General features: G+C 37.0%; 1 protein-coding gene across 3 annotated transcripts in view; it reads left to right on the top strand.

The window, feature by feature from the left end:
* PKNOX1 (PBX/knotted 1 homeobox 1) overlaps window positions 1–25006 on the top strand; it is a 45569-nt gene extending 20563 nt beyond the window's left edge. For 2 of the 3 annotated variants that reach the window (XM_071752213.1, XM_071752220.1), the window contains 7 exons: window positions 9443–9613; window positions 11793–11892; window positions 12939–13036; window positions 15174–15302; window positions 16313–16389; window positions 18018–18190; window positions 19196–25006. In XM_071752213.1, the coding sequence (XP_071608314.1) occupies window positions 9443–9613; window positions 11793–11892; window positions 12939–13036; window positions 15174–15302; window positions 16313–16389; window positions 18018–18190; window positions 19196–19407 (960 nt within the window). In that variant the 3' untranslated portion in view covers window positions 19408–25006. The remainder of the gene's footprint in view (window positions 1–9442; window positions 9614–11792; window positions 11893–12938; window positions 13037–15173; window positions 15303–16312; window positions 16390–18017; window positions 18191–19195) is intronic. The other variant, XM_071752229.1, reaches the window with a different exon arrangement.
* Window positions 25007–25197: the final 191 nt, after the last annotated feature.

The raw sequence follows: 25197 nt of genomic DNA, 5'->3' as shown, positions 1-25197 counted from the left end.
CAGTGTTCTCAAGCTGATATCTAAAAAGGATTTTTGTGCACAAATTATACTCTCTGTGGGTAGGCTAATGTTATGTACCTGGAGAAGACTCTTAAACAAAATCAAGACTTAAAGCTGAGATTCTGCTTAGAATTGGCAGGAGTGTTGCAGTGAACAGCATGTTAGGAGGGACATATGTTGTTGCAAAAAAATTAATTAATTTTGGCTGTTTTTTCAAGAGCCTGAATAGTGATTCTGTATAACTTGATTCTTTTCCAAGCACTTTATGACTAATTGTTAGTGTACTTAAGTTCTGGGAAGACAGTATATAAATAGTGTCATGGAAGGTGGAGCTACAGAAGCCTTTATATATAATCAGATCAGTGTGAGAATAAAGAAGGCAGAAGATGGTGTGTTCTAGAGTGAGGCAAGCTTTTACAGCTCTAGTTAAGAAGGCATAAAAAGTTAACTTCTGAGCTCCTTTTTTTAATGTTTTAATTGAATTTACAGTGTCCAAGATTGAAGTATCTTAATGCATTGTATCAATAATCTTAGCCTATGTAAATATAAAGTCACTTTAGATTAAATCATCTTCAAAATAGATCAAGTTATTCACTTTGCACTCATCTGCCTGATTTCAAAAAGGTCTCTTACAGCTTTGGCTGTGCATCAATTTGTCTTACAGACATTTTTATGAGGCTTAAACTTTTTGAGGCTTAAATAAGATTTTTGTTCTGGGGCATCTTCTAACACAGTGGCCTTTAGAATGACGGGAAAGCACATAATATGATACATAATCATACTCAGTGGAAAGATTCTCAGTTGATAAATGAAGAAGAACTGAAGAACAGGCATTGGTCATTTTGGTCAAAGTTGCAACTAGGATAGAACTGAACCCCCAAAATCTCTATTTAGTATCTGAGTCATTAGATCTTTATGGGTAAATATTGATGCAGCTCACTTCATCAATATATATTGATACAGACAGTGACTTCTTCTAAGTAGAAAGAAGCATTGATACACCTACTAATAGTTCAATGAATAAATCCTGTAGCAGAAATACTGTTACATCTGTAGGAATTAAAAATAGAAAATGAAAGGAGAAAAATAAAAGCAAGGGGAAATAATAATTTTCTTCTTTAGTTACTCCCTGTGCTGTGAAAAGCAGAAGTGTGGGGTGCTTTACTTTTTAAATTATTTTATTTGAAATATGGGTGGTGTAGCACAATGTAATGATTGTCTTACATTTGTAAGCACAAATAAGTACTTCAGCATGGTTATAATGAGATGATCTGTCTGAGATGAGTACAGCAGTTCCAGTGGAGTGCAGAAATCCTTGGGGGCTGAGGGCTACTGAACTTTCTTGAACAGGAAAGCACTCGGACCAATTTGAGGAGGGAAAAAAATGTGCATTTTTGAGGGAGAAGGAGAGAAATATTTTAAAGAGCTATTAGTTTCTGAAGATGACTAAGTCCAGGGTAAAACCTGCAGTTCATCACAGATGCTAATTTGCACATGTACAAAATCTTGTGGTATCTTTGTTTGTTAATGAGTGGCACACACAATTCCCCAGATAGCATACCAGTTTCATGATCTTGTGGTTTGACCCAGGTGTCTAGAAAGTTGACTACCAGGGTTACTTACCATTTTAGAATCAGTTTTTTATCTCCTCTACTTTGTAATATATTCAGTGTTCTGTTACTGCTGTCAGTGACACCTCTGGAGTGCTACTTGCACATCAGCTGAGAATTTGAAGACACAAATTTTTCCATGGCTCTTTTTTCAGAGATTGTTTGATTGTACTTGCCTTCAATGCTTTATTCAAAATTGGCAGTTAATTCTGTTCTGCTTGAAGCAAGCCTGCTGATCTGCTGATTTGCTAAACCTCAGGTTATTGTCTTCATTTGTAACTCTCTGAATTCAACACAAATACGCTGTTCTCCCTTATGTCTCTAATCCCAATTTCTTTTCAGAGCCACATTTGAAATTTAATAGATAGATAGCTCACTGGATGAGGAGCAATGGATGCAATTTATCTTGACTTTAGTAAGACTTCTGACATTGTCTCCTATAATGTTCTCATAGACAAACTGGTAAAACATGGACTAGATAAGTGAGCAGCGAGATGGGCTTATCTGGGTGAACTGGTGGGTTCAAAGGATGGCAATCAGCAGTGTGACGTTCATTGAGGGCTCGTCATTAGTGTTGTAATCCACAGCTTGATACTGGAACCAATACTGTTCAACATCTTCATTAATGACCTGGATGATGGGGCAGGGTGTACCTGTGGAAGGTTTGCAGACACTGCAAAACTAGGAGTAGCTGATGACCAGATGGCTGTGCCACCATTCAGTGATACTTTGTTGCTTTTGGAGAAATAGACAAACTGGAATATCACCGAGTTCCTACCTAGGGAGGAATGCAGTAGCAGTACACTCTCAGAGCCAAACAGATGGAAGAGTAGCTTTGTGGAAATGGACTTGACAGTACTAGTGGACAGAAAGCCAAATGTGGGAGAGCAGTGCATCCTTGCAACAGAGAAGTTCAGTGTATTTGGGCTGTGTTAGGAAGACCATTGTGGTAGGTTAAGGGACATGATCCTTTCCCTGTGCTTGGCACTGGTGAGAGACATCTGAATTGCTTGATGCAGTTCTGGGCTCCCCTCTAGTAGGCATAAATATAATGCAAAGGGTCCAACCAAGGACCAAATGATTACTGGGAGACAAACATCTCTCATATGAAGAGAGGCTGAGCAAGCAGAGCCTGTTCAGTCTGCAGCAGTGAAGGTTTGTCTATGTCTCTAGATACCTAATGGGACAATGAAGACGGACACTCTGCTTCTTCTCAGTGGTGCCCAGTAAAAGGGCAAGAGGAAATGAGTGTAAATTGGAGCACAGGAAGTTCCCTTAAAACATAAGAAAAAATATTTTTACTCTAAGGGTGATTGAATACTGTTACAGGTTGCCCAGAGAGGTTGTGGAGTCTCTTATCTTGGAGATGGTCAGAACCCAAGTGGACATTGCCTTGAGCAACCTGCCCTAGTTAGCCTTGCATTGAGCAGGGGTGGTGCATTAAACAATCTCCAGAGGTCCCTTCTGACCTCAATAATTCTGAGGTGTCTGTGAGCCTTCAAAGATTAGTTTTCCAAAGATCCTGTGTGTCATGGCCTGCATCACGTGCTTTTGGTTGTACACAGGTGTTCTCTCAGGTACACCTCACTTGGGTTTTAGATGGGTCTGCTGTGTTCAAATAGACCTTCCTGTTTGACCTGCTTATGATTGACCTGTTTGTGTTTTCAGTGGTGGCAAAATCTTGTTTACGTGTTGTTCTCCTTTGTTGATGAGCTGCTTAAATCTAGCTGATTTTGCTTGAGACAGATGAGGAAGTATTTGTTTGTGTCCTATTCCATGCCTGCTGAGGTCAGTACTATCTTAAACTGGAACCGTGTTGCAAAATCAAGAATCTTTGGCGCTGAACTCCTGTTCTGCAGTCGTATCATTAGCCATGACTTGCTATTACTAGATACCAAATGAAATCTGAGTGCAACTTGTCCTTTGCCTGTCCTGAAGGCTGGGGACTCTGAACAGCTGACATTCTGACAGGCCGTTCATTTATTTTGTCAGGGGCAATGAGCAAAAGAGCAGAGTTTTTGCCAAGTTGTGACAGCTAGTATGGTTTTTCAGTCTCTTCTTCATCTTGAAATACTGGTGCTTGCATAGAGAAGGCTGTAGCTGAGCAGTTCTTTCTGCCTGGTGTCACATAAATACATACATTTTTATACAGATGAAAAAATATTTTTCTATAGAAGGGTATTCTAATATTATGCAGCTTTCTTAGGTCTTCTCTTTTTGCTGGCCCTCCCTTTTTGATTCCAGCATGACATCAGCCATTCACTTCAAAGAAGAAGCTAGTGAAGACTGCTAATTAGAACAAGCCAGAAAGGTGGAGCAGGTGGGGACAGACAACCACTTGCTTTCCACCTGTGCTTTTATCTGACCCCAGCAGAGTCACACATGTAAGGTGTAAATGCTTGGTCACTAACATTCATAAACTTGGAACCAGAGCTAAACTTAGATGACTTCAGTGTCCTACAATGAGACAAATTCAAGTCCTGTCTGAAAAGAGTCACAGCCCTGCCTGCAGTAAGAAAATTTGCTGCTAATTCAGCTGTTTCGGGTTTTTTCATTTTGCTTCTTTTTGGAAGTGTAATGTAGAACTCAATTATGCTGCACACTCAACTACTACTGCTTTCTGATGGAGCTTAAACTAATGGCTCCAAAAAAGAGTATCATTTTAGGCTCTGTATTGCCTGTGGGCTAATTGACTAGATAACAGAAATTGTGAAGGGTTAGAGATGCTAATTTTCAGGGCCTCTTGCAGTCCTGACAACATTTCACATTATGCACTCACTTGAAATGCTTTGAGTATGCCAAAAGAAAAGCTTGGTTTTCATCCAGAGAGCCACGGAACGTTATTCTGGATGGCACAGGCATTAAGTCAGTTTGACCAGCAAGGAAGTTCAACTCTTTAAGATCTGTTGAAAGAAACCTTGAAGCTTCAGTGCTAGCTCCTGGACAGATTTTATTAGCTTGTCCTGAGATCTAGGAATTCTTGGCATAATAGGTATGTCTTTTAATACAGATTCATCCTCCAGTCAGAAGAGGTAGTTGTCTTTGGACTGGAACCATCCCAGGAATTCCAGTCTATCCCTAATAAATGGCCAAAGAGGTGTCTTTTCTGTTGTAGTTACAGGATTTGCTCTTGAGGAACTACTGGCCACGAACAAAACTTTGAAACTTTTCCCTTCCAACTTCACTGGCTCTGACCACACAGGTTAAACTTTGTAGGGAGGTAGAAAAATGAGGTACAAGTTTGTGATCTTTTTGCAGTAAGTATTTAGCTCTGCTAGATATGCATATGGAGTAGCATATTATTGAAGTCAGAATTATACTCTATCTTGGAATGTCTTCTACAGGGATGTTTTCAACAATTTTGTTCTCTGATTCTTGGTTAATTGTGCTTTGTCCCCACTGATCTCTTCTGAACTTGGACTTGGTACTGATTAGCTGGAAGAAGTGCTGCAGACCTCCCCTTTACAAATCCTAGTCCCTGTAGGAAGAAAGTGGAAACTGAGAGTTGAGTTCTTAACTAGACTGGAATTGTGCTTTCTTTGCCAGAGCTGTAACTTCCTCCGTTTTGGATTACTACTGTGCATTCACTGTAGTCATATCAAGCATTGGTATCAGAAGAGACATGTTCACTGTTGAGAACCAGGTCTTGGTGATCTGTATTGCTAGCTGGAGGTTCTCAAGTGCATGTGCTTCTTTCTGGAAGTGTGCTTAGCTGTATCCCCATAACAAGAAGTATCATTGTTTGGAGCTCTTTACCCTTTTCCATCTTCTCATATTTAGATAAAAGAGAGCTTGGAATATACCAATGAACCAGTGTCTATTTTGTTCTTCATGAGTATCCTTTTGTGGACTTAGATGGACAGGTTTCTCCATGTCTAGGAAGTTGTTCAGCATGAGTGCAGATAATTTTTAGAGCATTTACAGATTGCATTATGCCTTAAGACAGTGACCTATTAATAATTCTTACACTACCTTGCCTCAGGATGGCTACTGCTTCTTGTTTAGCACACTACTTATTACAATTTATTTGCTCAGAGTAAACTCTTCCCATGTATGAGTAGCTTTTTTAGTTTCTTTTTAGTTTCTGCATTCACAGTACTGCAGGATAATTCAGGTTGCATTCTATGATTGCAAGCTCAAGAGATTTGTACTACAGCCTTCTTCACAAAGTAGTGTCAGCTGTGAGGTCAGAACAGGTTATTTATGACTTTATCAAGTCTAGAAACAATACAAAAATGGGGGTGTTAAATATACTCTCACTTTTGAATTTGAACAGGACAATTCTATTTTTTGAAGACACTCCCCAAGTTTTTTTGTTTCATTTGGGGTAAGGATTTTTGGTTCAGTATCCTTTTCTCAAAGACTATCTTACGGGATTTTTAGTTGTGTCAGTACAAGTTATGGTGAAGCCAGCTGATGTCATTTGAATATTCTTGAGTGAAGAAACCATGCTTTTCCATCTTTTAAAAAGTATTCTTACTATTGTAATGTGCAGAACTGTCTCATAAACATATATTCATACCTTTCCTAGTCCTGTATTATTTACCAATTAAAACCAAATTACAACAAAGTACCCTCTGTCACAGAATTTGTTATTCCCCTGGTTACTTAAATTTACACAGAAGGATTTGCTCAGGAAGGCAGGTGAGCAGTCAATGTATTTTAATTAGTTTTTTGCAAATGAGAAGTCCTTTTAGTGAGAATATTGCTTGTCACTAACTGAAGATTCTTTTGTATATGCTATGCACATATGTATTTGATGTATGCTTATATTAGGTGCATTGAAATCTGTAAAATATTGTGCATATATCTAGCTAGGGATTATGAGTAAGGTGTACATTTGTGTGTTTTGTGCCCTTTGAATCACCATGTGCTTGAGGCCCTGAAAAGACAGGGCACAGACACCATACAAAGCATTTTTGGGGCTAAGGGTGTCCTCAGATTTAATGGATAATATATTTATATGTTAATATAGTCTGGATAGCAGCTTTAGGAAGAACTAGAAATTTTTCAGTGATCCATCTTTCTCTGCTTAAGAGTTTATTATCTTTATTTACCACAGTTTCAACAATGTATCTCATGGTTACCTTTGTCTTTGTGCATTTCTCTAAAATGATGCTCCAGGTTTATGTCTGATAAGACTGAATCAAGTGGGTTATAAAAATTAATTGTTCTGGAGCATATTCTACTTGGTAGTACTAAATAGCAAAAACAGGGTAGCTGCAGATTTTTAAGGTGTGCCATTTAAGAATATGGGAATGAAATATTACTGTTGCTGTGATCTGTTTGAAAACGTTTCTTTGTATTACCTTTGTGATTTTATTAGGAGTTCCTTATTTTTTTAGTTTCAAGGAAAATGTGAACTTCTGACAGTAAATTTAAGTTTGGTCCACCCATGCTGCAAGAGAGCAGGAGCCATATGGCCACAATTAATGTGGTTGTAAATGAGTACATAAGTCCTGGTGACAAGCATGGCATATATACAAAGTTTTGTTTGCCTTCCTAACCACAGTAGCACAGCTTCCTGCAGGAGTAGTGTGACTGTGTGTGGCTCTGCAGAAACCAGCATAGTGTTACTAATTCTTGGTTTGTGGTTAATTTATACTTTTCACTTCAATTATCAGCCATGAATTAGAAACTAAATTTAAGCTGAAAAAACTTTTATTTTTCCTCCAAAGAAATGCTGATCAATAAACAATATAAATATGGGTAATAGTTTAAGGAAAAAACATCCTTACTGAGCAAAACTAATTGCTAAAAGGGCCAAATATTATGTGTCCAAAGGTGTATTTTTGTTGCTTCCATTTTGACTGAAAGTTTAAGGCATTCATTAATATATGTTGGTCTGCCACACAGGAAGAAACTGAAGCTTTTTTTGTCCCTGAAACTCTTTGGCTATTGCAGTATTACAGAACAGGAATTAATAATTATGAAAGGAGCAGAGTATCTTTGCATATAGATTATCTTCTCTGTTAAAATCTACTTAAATTTGCGTAGTGTTACTTGGTCATGTTTAAAGGTGTTTAAACAGCAGCCACTGTTGAGAGCTGTTTTAGAAGATTGGTGTTTTACATACCTCAGCTCTGGGCTATTGCACGTATTATTTCAAAGGCTTTTGGTGTCATAGGTCATGAGTTCTTAGACTTCAATTTGGGTCAGCTGCCACAAGTCTAGCTCAGGTTTTTCTGCAGGCGTGATTTTGAATACACATTTTATTTTTTATTTTTTTTTCTGTTTAGCCCTGAGAAGGGATAAGGTTTCCTTTTTTTTTTGTTTTTTAATTTTTTTTTTCTACTTTATTTTAACATAAAATATTCTACACTGGTTTAGTGTCATACAACATAAAAATGAAAAAACAGAGATCTGCCACAGTGAAAACTAAAGTCATGGTGCAGTGGAGTACACACAAGAGTTTGCCTATCATGATCTCCTTCAGGTACTTTGAACAAAGGCAACTTCAGGTCCCACTTGGCTATTAGAAGTAATAAGCCATTTACTTACTATGCTATCACTTCTGGTCACTGGATTCAGAACTCTAGCCAGGTAAATGACCCTATATAGGAAAAAAATTTCTAGGTAATGCTAAACATAGCTCTGAACTATATTTCAAAAATATAATTTATTCATTTTTCTAAAACTGAAGGCGCTTTTTTTTTTTTTTTTTTTTTCTTTTGAGATCTAGCATAGCAAGTAAACTTGGGGAGTGGCACACTAGATAATTACTTTGCCAATGTGCTATGTTGCCTATTTGAATGTCATGGATTTTCTGCTGGTTCCTGAAAATTTAGACCATCTGGATTTGATTTTTAGCTTTTGATCTTCTGCCATGACCCTTTACAATCACTTAAGCTGTTTTTAGGCCATATATAATACAGTTAGCTACCCAAGCTTACAAGTATTTTTTTGCAGTGTCTCCTGTACTTGATTCTTTTTTGTTCAAACATAGATTTCATGTTGGGTTTAGTGCTTTGTATTTGGTTTATATTTCAGAAATAATATCCACACCTGAAAGTTCTTACAAGATTATACCCTGGGGCTGTTAATCTTTGACATACAATTTCAGAGAAACTTAAGACCTCTAGGACTAAGAACTGCTTCTTTATTTTGTCACATTGTTCATCAAGGCTTGAACTTCAGGGCCTCTGAATTCTAATTTTATAGAAAAATGAAAGCTATTGTAGTTTTATTAAAGGCGAGATGGAAGGCCATCTTCTGTGCATTTCTCACTCTTGGCAATCAGCATGACAACTTCATTCTAAGTCACAGAAGGGTCTTCTTAGTGTACCTCAAATTCATCTGTACACTTTTGGGTTTCATAGGTCAGGCTGTAATGTGGAACTGAACCTGATACTTCTCATGTAGCTCAAGACATCTGATGATACCAATGCTGTTCCAACCATGCTTTCCAAATAATTATGGATGGGATTGCTTTGCTCCACCTTTGGTCTTGTGTGGTATATGACCCATAGCTGTATAATAGAGATAAAAGATCACATGGACATGCAGGCTTCTTCCGTGCTCCTTGTATACCTTAACTGTGCACTGTCTTTCTAAAGTGTCCCGTGTGACAGAGATAGAGTGTTGTTTTTTGCTTTCCCTGTATGATAGTTTTCTTAGGCTGTGGAATGATATAGGTTTATATGTAAACATGTTTGTTTCACATTTCAGGAGTGTAATGGTCAGAGCTAGAGAACTCCAGTCAACACTTAATAGCTCTGCTTCATTTATTTAGCTGGATGGTTGTTGTTATTGGAAAGCAATGCTTGTCTAAATCTCACCTTAAATGCTTTTTAAATTATTTTGTTTCTAAAGTTTTCTACTTCTTTCCCTAGATGGTAAAAGCAATCCAAGTTCTACGTATTCATCTCCTTGAGCTAGAAAAGGTTAATGAACTCTGCAAGGATTTCTGTAGCCGTTACATTGCCTGCCTGAAGACAAAAATGAACAGTGAAACTCTATTAAGTGGAGAGCCTGGAAGTCCTTATTCACCTGTGCAATCTCAGGTTTGTTTCAAATACAATTACACTTAGATTTCCTTAGGAAGTTATAACCACTTCTGTTGCTATTACCTGCAGTTTCACTTCCTCAAAATCAGTTATTAAGAGTAGAAAGAGCTGTGTTTTTTGTGCACACCTGTGTGTGCCCCAATGGGCAAATGTGTTGAAATGTGTCAGAACACAAAGTCACTTTTTTTGTCTGTCTTCTTTTTATGATTTTCTCTCAGTTCAACAAATAGAGGTATTCAGAATTGATATTTTGTGGGAAGGAGGCTAGGAAACAGAATAAACAAAGGAGTAAACAGTTTCCATATTAGGAGGGTCTCCTTAGTCTAGTCTGCTTCATTAGAATATTGAGATGTGGAACAAATAGACAATGTCTGATGGACTGTGGTCATAACATGTAGGTCATTGCATGTTACCTGGGGTGCCTGTGTAGTTATTAACAGGACCCACTTCTGTACATCTGAACCTCAGTTTATATATTCTTGACATTGCCTAAATGCAATAATAATTTGTATTTTTGTGATATATTGGCAACAGTTAATTAATGACAGTTTTAGTATGTTATGGTTGATGCTTCCATTGTTAGATGCTCTGTACCTACAGGATGTCTGGTCTTAGGGCATGGTCCTTTTCTGACTTAATGTATCTGATGCTATTTATTCTAAAAAATATCAATGGCTTGTAAGCCTTACTATCTGGACCTCCTTACTTAGGTCTTGGTGTCTGAAAGTTTGGAATGGAAAGGCTAAAATCAGACAGAAACAACTTTTAAAAGGTTTTTTGTATGTTTGTTACAATCTTTGTAGAGGGACTGGTAACAATAGGGATTATTCACAGAATCTCTCTAGTTGAAAAAGATCTTTAAGATCATGGAGTCCAACCACTAACCTAGCTCTGAGTCTGCTGCTAGGCCATGTTGATAAGTGCCACATCTCCACATCTTCTGAACACCTCCAGTGATGGTGATTCAGCCACCTCCCTGGGCATCCTATTCCAGTGTTTAATTACCCTTTTGGTGAAGAAATGTCCCTAATACCAGACCTAAAGCTCCCCAAGCACAGCTTGAGACTATTTCTTAATGTCCTGTTTCTAGGGAAAACAGACCAACCACTGTCTTGCTACAACCTCCTTGTAGTTGTGGAGTGCTATAAAGTCTCCCCTCAGCCTTCTTTTTTCCAGGCTAAACAACCCCAGTTCCCTTAGCTGCTTCTCATTAGACTTGTGCTCCAGGCCCTACACCAGCTTGGTTGTCTTTCTTTGGACTTGCTCCAGCACCCCCGTGCCCTTCTTGTAGTGAGGGGCCCAAAGCTGAACACAGTGCTCAAGGTGCAGCTACACCAGTGCCAAGCACAGGAGCACAATCACTTCCTTTCACCTGCTGGCCACACTGTTCCTGATAGAAGCCAGGATGCTGTTGGCCTTAGTCTTCTGGGCACACTTCTGCTCATACTCAGCTGGCTGTCAACCAGCACTCCCAGGTCCTTTTCCTCCAGGCAGCTTTTTCAGCCACTCTTCCCCAAGGCTGTAGCATTGCCTGGGGTTGTTGTGACTCCAGTGCAGGATTAGACACTTGGCCTTATTGACCCTCATACAGTTAGTGTTGGCCCATTGATCAAACCTGTTCGTGTCCTCAGAAGAGCCTTCCTACTCTCAAGTCATACATATTAAGGAATGTGTCAAAGTTTGCATGATCAGGGTTGAGTAAGAACTATCCTGAACATAATAAAACATATTTGGCATCTTGAACACTTAATACATTATTCTGAAATTGAAAGTATTAAGGTAATATCTACAATGCTAAAGCTTTGATGATTGCAGTAAGAGAATCAAGGGTCCATTTTCATCTTTTTCCCTTTGTGCTTTTGGAAACTGTTTCTCTTAGTGTTTATATAGCTATAATTTCTCTCCTAAAATTTCTCAGGTTGGTTTTATTTTTTTCTAACAGTTGCTTTCATGAGGGTTTTCAAAGGTAATGGTTAGTTACAATGAGAAAGTTAATGTAGGTAATGATGAACCTCTTAATGAAGTCTCTTTCTCTTTGAAGTTAATCCTGTGATTAAACTCCAAATGTATTTTTAGAACCAAAATTACACAAACATGTTTTATATCCTTTAAAAAAAATAAACACCAACCAAACTTAAAAAAAAAATGCAAGCAAATAATTGTTTTATTTTTCTAGCAAATTCCAAGTGCCATTGCAGGCACACTCAGTCCCCAAGGGATTATGGTGCCAGCATCAGCATTGCAGCAGGGAAATGTAACTATGGCAACAGTAGCAGGTATGACACAGTAAAGAAAAACTGACACCTTGCTCTTCATGTAGGTGTCATGTATAGTTTTTACAAAAAATACACAAGTACTTTAAAACATGTTTTTTAACTCTAATACCTGAAAAGTTGTTATAACACAGCCTTACTGGTTTCTTAATACTTGTTTCATTGGTATGTGTATGAAGTATACATATGTGAGCAGAGGTTGCATATATGTAATATGAAGAGATTTTTCTGTGCAACACCACTTTTGTTGAAAGACATTTCAGAGTCTGGGGTGTTTTACTTTTTTTTTTCTCCTTCAAAAAAAAGAATTCTGCTTGAAAAAACATGCATTACTTTAAATACTGCATGTGCTAACTGTCTCATTCTCTATGGAGTTTAGAACCATACCTACAAATCTGTGAAATCCTCGGAGTCCAAAGTTGTTCTACTTTTTAATGGAGATGACATTTGAACTGAAATGTTTTATCTTGTTTCTAAACAAGATTTTAAAACAAACAATAAAAAGCCCCCACCTTGATTAGCAAAGCAGTCTGCTTCTACAGCGTGTACTTGCAGAGGGCTTGTTCCGAGACAAGGCATGCATTATGGCTTTGGTGCCCTGGATCCCCTATGCATTCACTAATTAATATTCTGTCACCTTAGTTGACCCAGCCATCTAAGTGTCACCCAGCCTTCTGCCCTAACCAGCTGAGACACATATATGTGGATTTGTAGATCCACAAATTTGTGGATTTGTGACCCTTGTTGGCTGAAAAGTTAGCTTAGTTAAAACAAAATTATGAACTATTTTATGGCCCAGTAATCAACAAATTTTCCTTTGAAAATAGGTTTAGATACCTAAAACATAGGGAAACATTCAAATTTTGACCATGTTTTTGTGGAAAGAAAAAAAAATTAGTATAGTAGAGTACATCTTACGTGCTTACTAGAACAGAATAGTTAGTGCATTATGAAAACTCTTGTCTGTAGTGCTGATGTGTTTGTTTAAAGAGGATGATATCTGAAGGGCTTTTACTTACTTGTGGTCTTTGTTGCTGTTTTCTTTTGAGGGGGGACAGTGTATCAGCCAGTCACTGTGGTCACTCCACAAGGTCAAGTGGTGACACAAGCACTGTCACCTGGCACTATTCGGATCCAGAACTCTCAGGTTTGTTTCATGGGCTTCACAGAATAATATTCTGGGTGCAAATGAATTTCATTGGTTTTAAGAGTTTTGGTTTAAATTTGACAGTCAGAATGAGCACTGTGTACACACTCCTAGTAACTAATGTAAAATAATGTAAGCACTGCTATAGGAGTTACAATTGGCGTAACATGGCGTAAGATCCCAAACAGATCTCCCTTGCCACAAAAGGTCATCCATAGTTCCTACCTGTTAAAGACTTGTTTTTTTTTTACTGATGGCAGAAAATTGTAGGTGCATGGATTTAAAAATAAAAACACCCCTAAACCCAATTAAAAAAAAAAAAACAACAAAAAAAACCCCACCAGACAAAAAAACCTCTTAATTAAACAGACACTTCCAGTTATTAAAACTTTTCTAATTGTTGAACTAGATTTACAGATCAGTATATTTGCTATATTGCATTATGGTGCCACACTGCTGTTGTCAGAAATTTTACTTCTATCATAATGGCAACTACTAGCACTGTAGAACTGTATATATTTCAGAATTTATGTATGTTGAGAAATGTTTTGCCATAAAGCCTTCAGAATATTTAGTTGAGACTGTGAGATCTTTGCACTGGACTTATACCATAAAAGATAAAGCTCACTTTAAAATGTCTATGAGGAGCTAACCATCTCCACAGCATAAAATCTGTTGGTAGTCACTGATTCATTGTCATCTTGACTTCCTTCTTCTGACCTCTCAACCATAAAAGGATTGTTAAAGTATTCTTACCTTTTTTAATTGGCAGTAGCATGAGCATACTTGCTCATATTATTCTCTAGGATGAATGCAGTTCTGTCTTCAGATATTTTACACCTTTCTCCCTGAAAGGTTACTTTCCTAATCTGAAGTGTTTTTGAAGAAAAATGCTTTTTATGCTTTGAATGAAAAAAATAAACTAAGAAAAGGACTTGAGCTTCTAATTTATCTGTGGCTACTCTTGATGTTGGTAGGAATCGCCAAACCCACTATACATAGGGTTATACCTCTGTTCTTTGTCACTCATAGGAAATCCTTCAAATTCTTCTTTTTCAGTCCTTCAGAAAGCTGGAATAGGAGAAAGTGAATATAGGAGAAAAATACTGGGGGAGAACTATTGGAATTTCGTTATAAAGGCTCCATTTACAAGCAGATTGTTTAGAATGCGAAATGTTATTTTGGAAATAAAAATATCCTCCAAATTTATACTTGTTGTAATTTCACAGATTAAACCTTGTTTAAAACTTGCTTCGTACACGGCATAGACATAATGACTGGCATGAAGAAATTGTTCTGTATTGTCTAAAAGATTATTTAGAATTTTTTCAGTTACGATTGAGAGAAATATAACCTCATATGCAATTTATATCTCTGTGTAAGCATTCAAGTACACGTTCCCTAATGTTCAGATGACTGATGTGCAAATGATTCAGTGCTTCCATAGGAAAAAGAAAGCAAAAGTGGGGAAGAAATATGAACCTTAAGGAAAATAGCGGGAGTGTTGTAAAGTGAATTAGTTGTTCTACTGTGTGTTTTGTCTTGCTCTTTGAGAGTTTAGATGCATTTATTTAGCAGGACCTTTAGCATATTTGTTTGCAGTTCCTTAAGTCCTTAATATTGATCTTAAATCTGTACTGTTTTACACCTTCCATAGCCGTTTGTTTGCACACAGTGAGTATATTCAGCATTGCGTTTTTCAAGTGCTTTTTACATGTGGAAATGACTACGTAAGGTGCAAAGGCAACTGGATCCCTAGGGCAGTCAGAGGATCATTCACCTTACTTGTACTACATAGGTGGATTTTATTCTAAATTATAGTAAATCAGCATTTGGCTGTTGTCACAAGATCGCATACAGAGTCTGATAGTAGGTGTAATTCTTAAAACAGAAGGTACATGGGGTGTGAAAATTACAGAAATCAGAAATAGCATTCTCCCTGGATAAAAACATTTTGGAATGCTATTGTAGGAGAGCTGCTCTTGAAATTCTTCCCCAGCAAATAAAGTAGCTTTTTATAATCAGCATGTCTCAAGCCTAATTTCATTTCTTCTATAAATGAGTTATTCATACATTGATACAGAATACTGCTATTACTTTGCTAACTGCCTTATTTCTTCTAAAATTTTATGTGCAGCTTCAGTTGCAATTAAACCAAGATCTAGGCATCTTGCATCAAGATGATGGCTCATCAAAAAATAAAAGAGGAGTTCTTCCGAAGCACGCTACAAATGTGATGAGATCTTGGCTTTTTCAGCACATAGGGGTAAGGACTGAACATGATTAGGAGTCACAGGTTTTTATGTAACTCTTTTATGTGGTCTCCTATGATTTCACTTCATAAAGAAGGTGATTTTATTCTGTTGTCATTTGTGTGGTCTCAGTTCATTTTTCCCTGAAGTCATTTGGAGTAGTTCCACAACCTAATGCCAGTTTATTTGATTATTATTTTGATAAGTATGCTACATTTGTACTTCATGATCTCAATAAACATTGTTAAAAGGAATCTTTCTTCATTTTACTATGTCAAGAACTTAATGTTCTCTACACCCTGATTTCATAGCAGAAGAAAAAATAGTTCCATCTGTGTTTGTGGGGGTTTTTTGTAGGGGAGAATTTAAAATTTTGGGGCTTTATCTCCTTTCCAACAATTCTTTTAGTGTATATCAATTGTATCTACCTTTGCATTTCATAGAATGTCTTTCTTTTGTATAAATGCTTATCCATAAAGGATAAATACGTCTCAAGTTATATGACAGTGTTTAGTTGATTGATATTTTGTCTTTTACAACTATTTTACAATAGACAAATGTTGCATGGGAACTGTGTGTATGCTTCTTACATGACATACGCTCTCTTCATCCATTTAGTTCTGATGAGGCTTATTTAACTAGAAAATGCTTGTCAATACTCTCATATGACATTTCCTTTATACAGCATAACTAATCAGATCTTATCACATGCTGTGTTGCCCAGGGATCACGCTGTTTAATGAAGACTGTCAGCCATGAGAAGCTTTTTCTTCTGAATTGCACATGAGTAGTTTAATGGTATCATATACACTTTCAAGGATAAAATCAGTTTCATGTAGCAAAGCACTCTTTGTTAAATTATTTTATCTATAAAAGCTAGTGAGTTTTCTAAAGTTTGTTTTTTAATGAGTCAGGTGGTTTTAATCTAGCAGCTTTAATCAGTTGTAATAAATGAGTTCTTATTTTTGATGAGGAGATAAAATAAGCTTATGCCTTTTTTTTTTCCCGCTTTTGTCCTGTTTAGCATCCATATCCAACAGAGGATGAGAAGAAACAGATTGCAGCACAAACAAATCTGACACTACTCCAGGTTAACAACTGGTAAGAACAAAAACTCCTACTTCATGTCTGTCATTTTCTCCACGTGCTTACAACATAAAGAAACAGTTAAGACTATAACTTGGACATCTGGAGCTGGACTTGCTGTTCTACCTGTTTTACAAAATACATATAGAAATACAAGAAATAAGCACTCCTACACAAGCATATTATTTTATAGTAAAGAATAATAATGCTTGTGTCATTTAAATTACATAGGACTACAGAAAACTTTGCAACATTTAGGAACTACATTCTGTTCTATTGCTGAAAGATATGGAGGTACTCGTGTCATTTCTGCAGGTAAAGAAATTGAAGCTTAAAGCTTTTCAGTGAGCTGAGGCTCTGAAAAGCATTCTCTGGTAAACATGGTTGCAAATGTTTAAGAAGTTACTGTCAACATATATTAATTCTGTTCTTATATCAAAGGATGTTATCCCCTGAGCAGTGATGTCTGAACAGAGTGTGTCACTACCTCAACCACTCTAGTTAATGATTCAACATGTTTTAGTGTGCCTTATCTTTACTAGATTTTTAAGGTCCCTGCAGAAAAGGGGAGTGAGGGTGCTGACATGCATCCTATTACACTTGTGATACTGGTTCCTAAAATTATTGCAGCTAAGTCCAACAGGGATCTTCCTCAGATTTCAAAGACGACACAGGCTGCATGGCTGCAGAGGGGTCCAGTGGGGGAATAGTTAAGGTGTGGCAGTACACTGGTTCCAGCAGTGGTGCCATGTAACTGTGCCTGTGTGACAGGGTAGTAGTGGAGCTTTGTGGTACTGGGATCTGACCAATGTCTTTGCCAAGCATTGCATGACACCATGTGGACCTACCAGCTGCACCCTGCTTCCTTCCATTGCAGGTAAAGATGGGTCATGGATGTTTTGTCAGATTTAGCAAGGGATACTATCAGTCCTTGGTCACAGCTCCTTGCCACATCTTGCTGTGTTGAAATTGGTTAATTTAACTGCTGGTAGCTGAGCAAGATGTGGTTTAAGTGCTTTCTTCTTCACTAGGAGAAAGGAGAAGGGGACTAATTAACATGCTGAAGTAAATAAGTGACAATCAGGTAACTAAAAGAAATTGGGAAAGAGCTGAAAAATGTGTTTGCTGTTGTCTCCTGGATGAGAAACCAGACCTTGGAAAGCCAGGCAGCCTGTAAAACAAGTAATGTGGAAGCTTAAAGAAGTAAATGAAACCAGACCAAACAAACTAAGTTAGGCAGAGGCTAGACTGTAGGTGAACCATAAGGCACAAAGAGTATCAGCTTTCAGAGTTGTGCTGTCAGCAAGTTTTCTGGTGCCTAGTTTTTAGCAAGATCTTGAAATGTACATCTGTCATGCTGCCTGTAGGATTTCTTTCAGGGGCCGGGGCGGAATGCTGCTAGCAGCAAAATGATAGAAGTACTTCTTAGCTAGTATGCCAAATTCAAAGGATGCCAGTGTTCTAGAAACAGTTTTACACATTAAAAAGACTGTTAAACTAAGCTGGTTTGTTGTTGTGTTGTGGTTTGTTGTTTTTGTTTGGGTTTTTTTTCCCACTGAATACTTCAATACTTCATGAATCTGAAGGAGAGAAAATTTACAACCAGGTGGTCTTAAGTGCTTCTTGCCTTTGGTTTAATTTAGGTTTATCAATGCTAGAAGGCGAATTCTTCAGCCGATGCTGGATTCCAGTTGTTCTGAAACTCCAAAAACAAAGAAGAAAACGGCACAGAACCGACCAGTTCAGAGGTTCTGGCCTGACTCCATTGCCTCAGGAGTTGCTCAGCAGCAATCTAGTGAGCTCACGATGTCAGATGGTAAGGAGAACTGACTAAACCACAGTTAATTTCACTGTAACTGGGAAGTGAAGATTTTGATGACTTTGAGGGTAGGGGAACTCCTTGATATTTCAGTATAAATGTGCCTTTAATTTTAAAGAACATAACAGAAGTGTGTCAATTTTTCATCCTTTAAAACCTTCCTGTGTTGTGGGGGGTATTCTGCTGGAATTGAGACTGCTTTGTTTTGTTTTTTTCTATTCTATTTGAGAGACTTGCTTTTGTTTCAAAAGTTATGAAGCAACATAACAAATGTTAGATGTCCAACTAACTTTTCTTAGTATGTGAGTGCAGGTCAATAGCATTCTATTTGATCAGCAGTATTGGACTACAATGTCAGTTCAGGACTCCCCATCCTGTTTGCATTCCTTTCACTACTCTTTCAGGGACTGAGCATCTGCAATTCCATATATGCCTCATGTGTTTCAAATTGAACACTGAGAAGCAAAGAAATGTAATAAAGCCTCCAAAGACTTTGTCTAAAGTAAATTCCATAGCATCAAATCAAATGAATAGGCTCAATTTAAGAAAGAAAAATAACTGCTTTAATCTCAGGGCTATCCTTTCTGTCCTGCCACCTGCTGCTTTATTGTTTTATTATTCCATTCCAGTTTGTAGCAACTTTTCCTTCGGCCTCCATTGGGTCTGACAGGAGCTTTATCCATTTAAGAGTCTCTATGAACACTCTTTTTTTTTTTTTTTTTTATGAGTGAAATTGGAGTACTTTGCAGAAGAGGTTTTGTGATGACTTGTTTGAAAAATTGCTTTAATGTGTGTTCACAGATAAGCTATTCCTGGCCAACTTAATTCTAGCATTTTTTGATATTTAAGTGTTTTCCAACCTATAGGGATTTTATTTCAATTTAGTTTTTTAAGTTTTCTTCCTGTTGAGTAGAAACAAACTCTTACATATATATAAACATATATTACTTAAAGCTACCAACCAAGAAAGATGCTAAAGTACTACAATTTGTGCTTCTCCAGGTGCTGTTGTAACAATTACAGCTCCAGTCAACATGAATGTAGACAGTCTGCAGTCTTTGTCATCCGATGGTGCTACTTTGGCTGTTCAGCAAGTTATGATGGCAGGGCAAAGTGAGGATGAATCTGTAGACAGCGGTGAAGATGATGGAGGAGATCTCTCAACAACAAATATCAGTGGGCTGGTCTTGGATAACAGCGATTCTCTGCAGTAGGAAGCAAGAGAGTGTGACAAAACCTTTAGGAAAAAGAATGGACTGACTGAGTGACTGTTTTTATAGTTTGCACAGCAAACATTTTACACAAGTTTTATTTCTAATATGTTTTATATGTAGATATAGAAGGGTGCACTTTTTTGTATTTCATAGTAAGCTTAAAGAGTGTTTTTGCAGGTGCAGCAACTTCTTTCAAATGTGTTTTTTCATTTATTTTCCTTATTTCAGAAAATTATATCTAGTAATATAAAGAACCACGTAAGCACCCCTTTGTTCTATGAATTGGAAGTGCTGCAGTTTCTAAAGAATAATGCAGTTTCAATTGGTGCTGTTATTTAAGACAGCTCTTGATGGGCAGGTGTTGTAAATTTAAAGCATGTGACACTAGTGTGTGGAACTTGATCATTGACTTAGATGCATATATTTGAAAGATGCTTCTGCACCTTAAAAACTGCTAGTCTGAGGTGGACAGCAACACACATAAGAAGAAAATGTTGATGTGTGATTCAGTAGCGAATGTATGGCAATTTAAATAAGTTTAGTTTCTCTCATAGTCCATGAGCCTGTTTATCATTTGCTATGAAAACTCCTATTTTTACCTTGCCGGGGTTATTGGATAAAAAATATTTTTATAAATTCACTAGGAATTGGGATGACGACTGTATTAAGCAGGAGGGGAGGAAAAAAAAAACAAAAAAAACAAAAAAAAAAAAACCAATTTCCAGAGGGGAAAAATAAATGTTTAGTATTCCTATTTGGAAGGTCTGAAAACTGACCAAATTTAATAAAACAAGCCTATGCTAGCATTCTATGATTCTCAGCTATCCCACAGTGATAGTGATATACTATATTTGATAATAGCTTCAGAAGGGCCCACTGTTTGATGGGATTTTGATATTGTCAAACATTGATTTATATTATGTGTAATCTAATACTCAAATTACATTAACTCTGTATCTAGACATGTGTCTGAAGATATTTGCTAAATGAATATTCAGGTAAGTAAATTCAAATACCCACAGCTTTTCCAGTTATTAGAGAAATTTAACAGTTTATAGTTTGTACAATTGAATCTGAAAAATGGGAAGTTGCCTACTATACAGTCATGAATTCTGCTATCACTCTGCTATTTTATTGCATTTGAAATATTTTCCCCTACTACAAAAAGAAATATAACTTATGTATTTATATAATGTTTCTTCAAATCTGAAGGTTACTACCAGAATATACAGCAGGCTTTATTAGAGTAGAAAGTCCTTGTGTCATCTAAAAACTAAGAGCTAGTGATGAAAACTTTTCTTTGTTTGTTTTGGTTTTTTGTTGGTTTGTTTTTGTTTTTTTTCTTTTGTATCTGTTCACTTGCTTTTTCCCCAGAGATTGGAGTCTGTGTGTGTCTGTCCATGAACACTTACCTTTGGAAGTTCATATTTCCCATGATTAAGTATAAATAACAGACTCCAAGAGTCTCTGGTAAAATTGTCCTCTTTTCACCCCATCTTTTTGTCACAAATTTGGGTTAGATCAAACCAGAACTTTTGTTTTAGATCAAACCTAGTTGCATTTCTAACATGACAAGGAAAAAGATGTTAGCTTTTAGAATCTAGACCTTGTATTTGGACAAAGCCCCTTGACAGTTGCAAATATTTAGTTGAATACTTAATTTCTACTTCACAAAACACTTGGGCATGTGTTTAGGTCACAGTGATCTCAGTAGGATTAGCACATGGACTTTTTGACATGTTTAAATGGTTGGAACCTGGTCTTTACTGATTGTCTTCCAAGACAAGTGCAAGTTGGTAGGAAGAAAAACTTCAGAAAGAGATGGTTTGCAATAACTAGTAGCAACTTTGAAGAATTGGTGTTGGGTTTTACTCAATACATGTGTTGTTTCTGCTATGGCTTTGACTTGTTTCTGGCTGAGGATCTTGCTGCTTAGTTCAAATGCTATGATGATTGGTCCTACTCCAGTTGGAGCAATAATTTCATAATATTTTTTTTCTTCTAAATTCTCTATTTTGCCACTAATGTGCCGTGTTTGTAAAAGAGCATAGTAAGTGAAAAATGAAATATTTCATTGGGAAAGCTTTGACATGGTGCAACTGTCTCAAAGGCTACTGTCAAATCCAGTTTGACCCAAAAATGCTGAAAAAAGATGGAAACCTTATACAAATCATACTCCTTTGGAAAACTTTCAGCCTACTTCTCCTACAAAGGATACCTGAGATTACTAAAATGGAGGGACAGATTCTGTATTTTCCTTTCTTTATTTAGCTAAGTGCTTCAAACCCCCACAGTTTCCATTATAATAGTAGGTTATATTCGTTGGTTTGGGCTTTTTGTTCAGCTGCCCTTGTTTCTATTTAATAGTGCATTAATCTTTGTACTTCTAGCATGTAGGCAGACGAATAGTCTGTTTCTCATGTGATGGGCCCTATGGACAAATATGTATTTTTCCAAATCTATCTATACTGGAGGATCAGGCCATTTCTTACTGTCTACTTACTTTCCCTGACCAGTTGTTGCTGCCTCAGATCTCCCAGCAGAGCTTTCCTCACTCTGCTTTGTAGCCAGCAGATCTGTTGGGGTAGGAAGTGGCCAGCAGTCAAGGGGAAGGGTAAGCCAAAATTGGAAAAAAACTTCAATGGTTTGAGAGAATGTAGCAATGGGCATTTGCCCATACTTGAAAACTATGAGAACTGAGGTCTTAAAAGAGAGAGGGTATTAAAACCATTCAGTATCTATACAGCTGGAAGGAAAAAAAAAGGTTCAGGAAGGTATAGTCTGTGTGCCACTTGGAACTAATTTGGAAACAATCAGGCATCAGGGTTTGTAAACTTCTGAAAATTTGTTTTTCAGAAAGAAAATGATGTGGTTAGCTTTTCTATTCCCCTCACCTTATATGCAGCAGAAGTTCTATTCTTCTGAAACATTTGCAACTTCGTCTTCAGGTAATTTATCAACACCTGGAGAGTGAAGTTCGTGGAACTTACTGTGAGAAGGGGAATATGGAATAGTTTACTGTCAAGTTAGCAGTGTAAAAGCATAGGGACATGAATTCCTAAAACTGAAAAGGCTTTACCAGTATAATCAAAGGTATTGCTTAATATATGGAACTCAAACCGTGTCTTTTAAAGTAGTGAGAATTCTGTAGTAGGTATGACCTGCACAGAAGAGTTTGTTCTTTTCACAAGTTAAAAAAAATGTCCTTTTTACTGTGTAAGAAAGGTTGCTGGTTCAAGCAAAGCATCATTATTCAGGAAAGGTGCATGTTTATATCACTTTAAGTCTTTATAGGGGGCCTAACTTCAAAACCATGTTCAAAAGCAATAGAACTAATTTGCTTTTAAAGTCAGTGTAATTCTTCAGCAATTACAGTTATTGAATCATTAATTTGTTGCAATGTAAACTGGACTGTTAACCCAAACAGGGTTCTCAGGCCAGTTTTTTCAGAATTTCTGTAACAGGCAAGGTTCTTTAAATTAAGAAACGTTGTGTTTTAGTAAATTGGTTCCAAATTGATCAGGCTGTATTTTTAAATTACTGTTCCAAAGAAATAATCATGTTGGAAAACATTTAGCTCTCTGCAGAGTTTTTCCTAGCACTGGATGTTGGGTCAAAGTGGAGTCCTGCTGACCTTGGGGAAACTCAGATTCATATTGGGCTGCATTTACCTGCAAGAGGAGTGGTTCTTTTTTCTGAACCCTCAGTGATTTTAGGAGCCTTTTGGAGAGCTCTCCAGCTTTATCTTTCCTGTGTACCTAAGTTTTCTTCTAGTGGAAACCAGCATATGGGCAAAGGGCTTACAGGGCAGGAATTTGTGTTGACCTGGTGTGTATCACATAACTATTTTGTTGTTCAAAACATGGACAGAAGGCAGACCAACCTACCATGAGGAACTAGTTTGCAGTTCCTGTGCTTTAAAAGTAGCTTCAGGCTTACAGATATTCTGATGGAGTATGGACACAAAGACTTAATGCATTAATAATATATCTATTTGTTTCCCTAATCACGTGGAAAAACAATTAGAAAGCAGTTAAGCTTCCTGACTTTTTGAACTTGACAGCCCAAAGGATGAAACAAGCCTCTCCAAGGGATGATGGTTTCATAAAGCCATTAGACTTGTAGCACTTAAAAGAAACAAACAAAAAAACAAAACACCGTGGTATTTTGGGAAAAAATGGAACACATGCATTTAAATGTAATTAAAGTTGATTTAAGGTTTATTTTCTGAAGCTGTTGTCTTGGGAGAAAAAAAATTAATAAGTATTTGTCTATGCAAGACATAACTGTCAAAAATGTGTGAATTACCCATTTTTAGGTGCTGTACTGTTATTGTCTTTCTGACTTCTGTTACTTTAATTACACTTTTAAACCCTTCAGCCTTATATTCAGCTTAATTTTTAGAGTTAACTGTTGGAAATATAAGTAACCTTCATTCCCTCATGAAAATCTCGCATGTTAAACAATTAAGTGAAATGTTTTTGTTTCCTAATAATAAATTGAAACTCTCACCGCCCCCTAAAAACAGTGTATCCATGGAAATACAAGTTTAATTGTAGCATGCAAGTGATCAAATAATCATCATCCTTGTGCTCAGTACACTTTGCTCTTTACTGTTCAGTGCAGCTGAACGGTAAAGCTGGTTGGTTTTGCCAAATTCAAAACTCAGTGTGGATTCCTCCCCCACTCCACCTTTGGCTTAGTGTAACCTCTTTCAGATAGGTCTTGGGTTTAATTTTTTAAGTTTTAAAATGACTTGATCATCTGGTGTAAAGTGTAGTGAAACTGACACTAATGTAACTTTTAAGTGCTTGTCCAAGTCATGTTACTTGTTCATTTTTTGTCACCCAGGAGTTCAAAATCTGTTCCTTTTCTGTGACTCAGTTATTTAGGACTTACCGAGTAATCACGGCTGTTTTGCCAGAGAAAAGCAAGGTATGAGAAAGAAGTGAAATAACTTATCAGCCTTACAGACTCCTATAAAGATATTGACTCCCATGGTAATAGAGGTCACTGTTTTCAGGTTGTGACAGAAGTCACAAAATCTTTCCATGGCTTAGCAACATTTGGTCTATACAATCAACAATCTTTAAAATGTGATTGAACCCTGTAATTTTTTTTTTCCCCCCCCCTTGGTTGTTGAGGGATTTTGAAGCAACTAATCTGTCAAGGGATAAAATTAAAAATCAGAATATGCTTCATGGATGACTTAGTTCTTTTGTTTCTCTGTGAACCGAAAAAGCACATTTTTAAAGCAAAGCATTCTCATTTCCTTAACCTTAACAGTATTGTTTGGCTGAAAGACAAATATGTTTTCAAGAAACCTTGAGCATAGTTTCAAAGCAGTTAACCAGTTCTTGGCCAGGGACAGTCCTCAGCCTTTTTATTTGTTTGGGGTTTTGTGTTTATGCAAATGAAGAAAACTGTTTACTAGTTCTTACCAGTATGGGGATTTTTATTATGTTTGTGTAATGCAGGAGCAGCTTCAGTGAAAGAAAGAACTAGCAGGTAAATAATCCATAATGTGTGTGAATTTTTTTTTGTTGTTGTTGTTTCAAAATTGTTAATTAAAATGGCATGGACATCAAACTTTCAATAATGGTTCCAAGAATATATGGTAGTAGCTTATTTGAAAAGACTTCCCCTCGTGCAAATCCCATGTGTTAGCTTGTTTAGCCAGATAGACACTACTGAATTTGTAAAATTACCATGTCTGCTGGATGGGGAATCTTCAGAAATAAATAGCTTGGTTTACTGCAAGATAGAGATTCCTCTAGCAAGAAACTCAAG

This window comes from Heliangelus exortis, chromosome 1 (assembly GCF_036169615.1).
Source record: "Heliangelus exortis chromosome 1, bHelExo1.hap1, whole genome shotgun sequence".
Classification (NCBI taxonomy): Eukaryota; Metazoa; Chordata; class Aves; order Apodiformes; family Trochilidae; genus Heliangelus; species Heliangelus exortis.
This window is presented reverse-complemented; position numbering and strand designations above follow the sequence as displayed.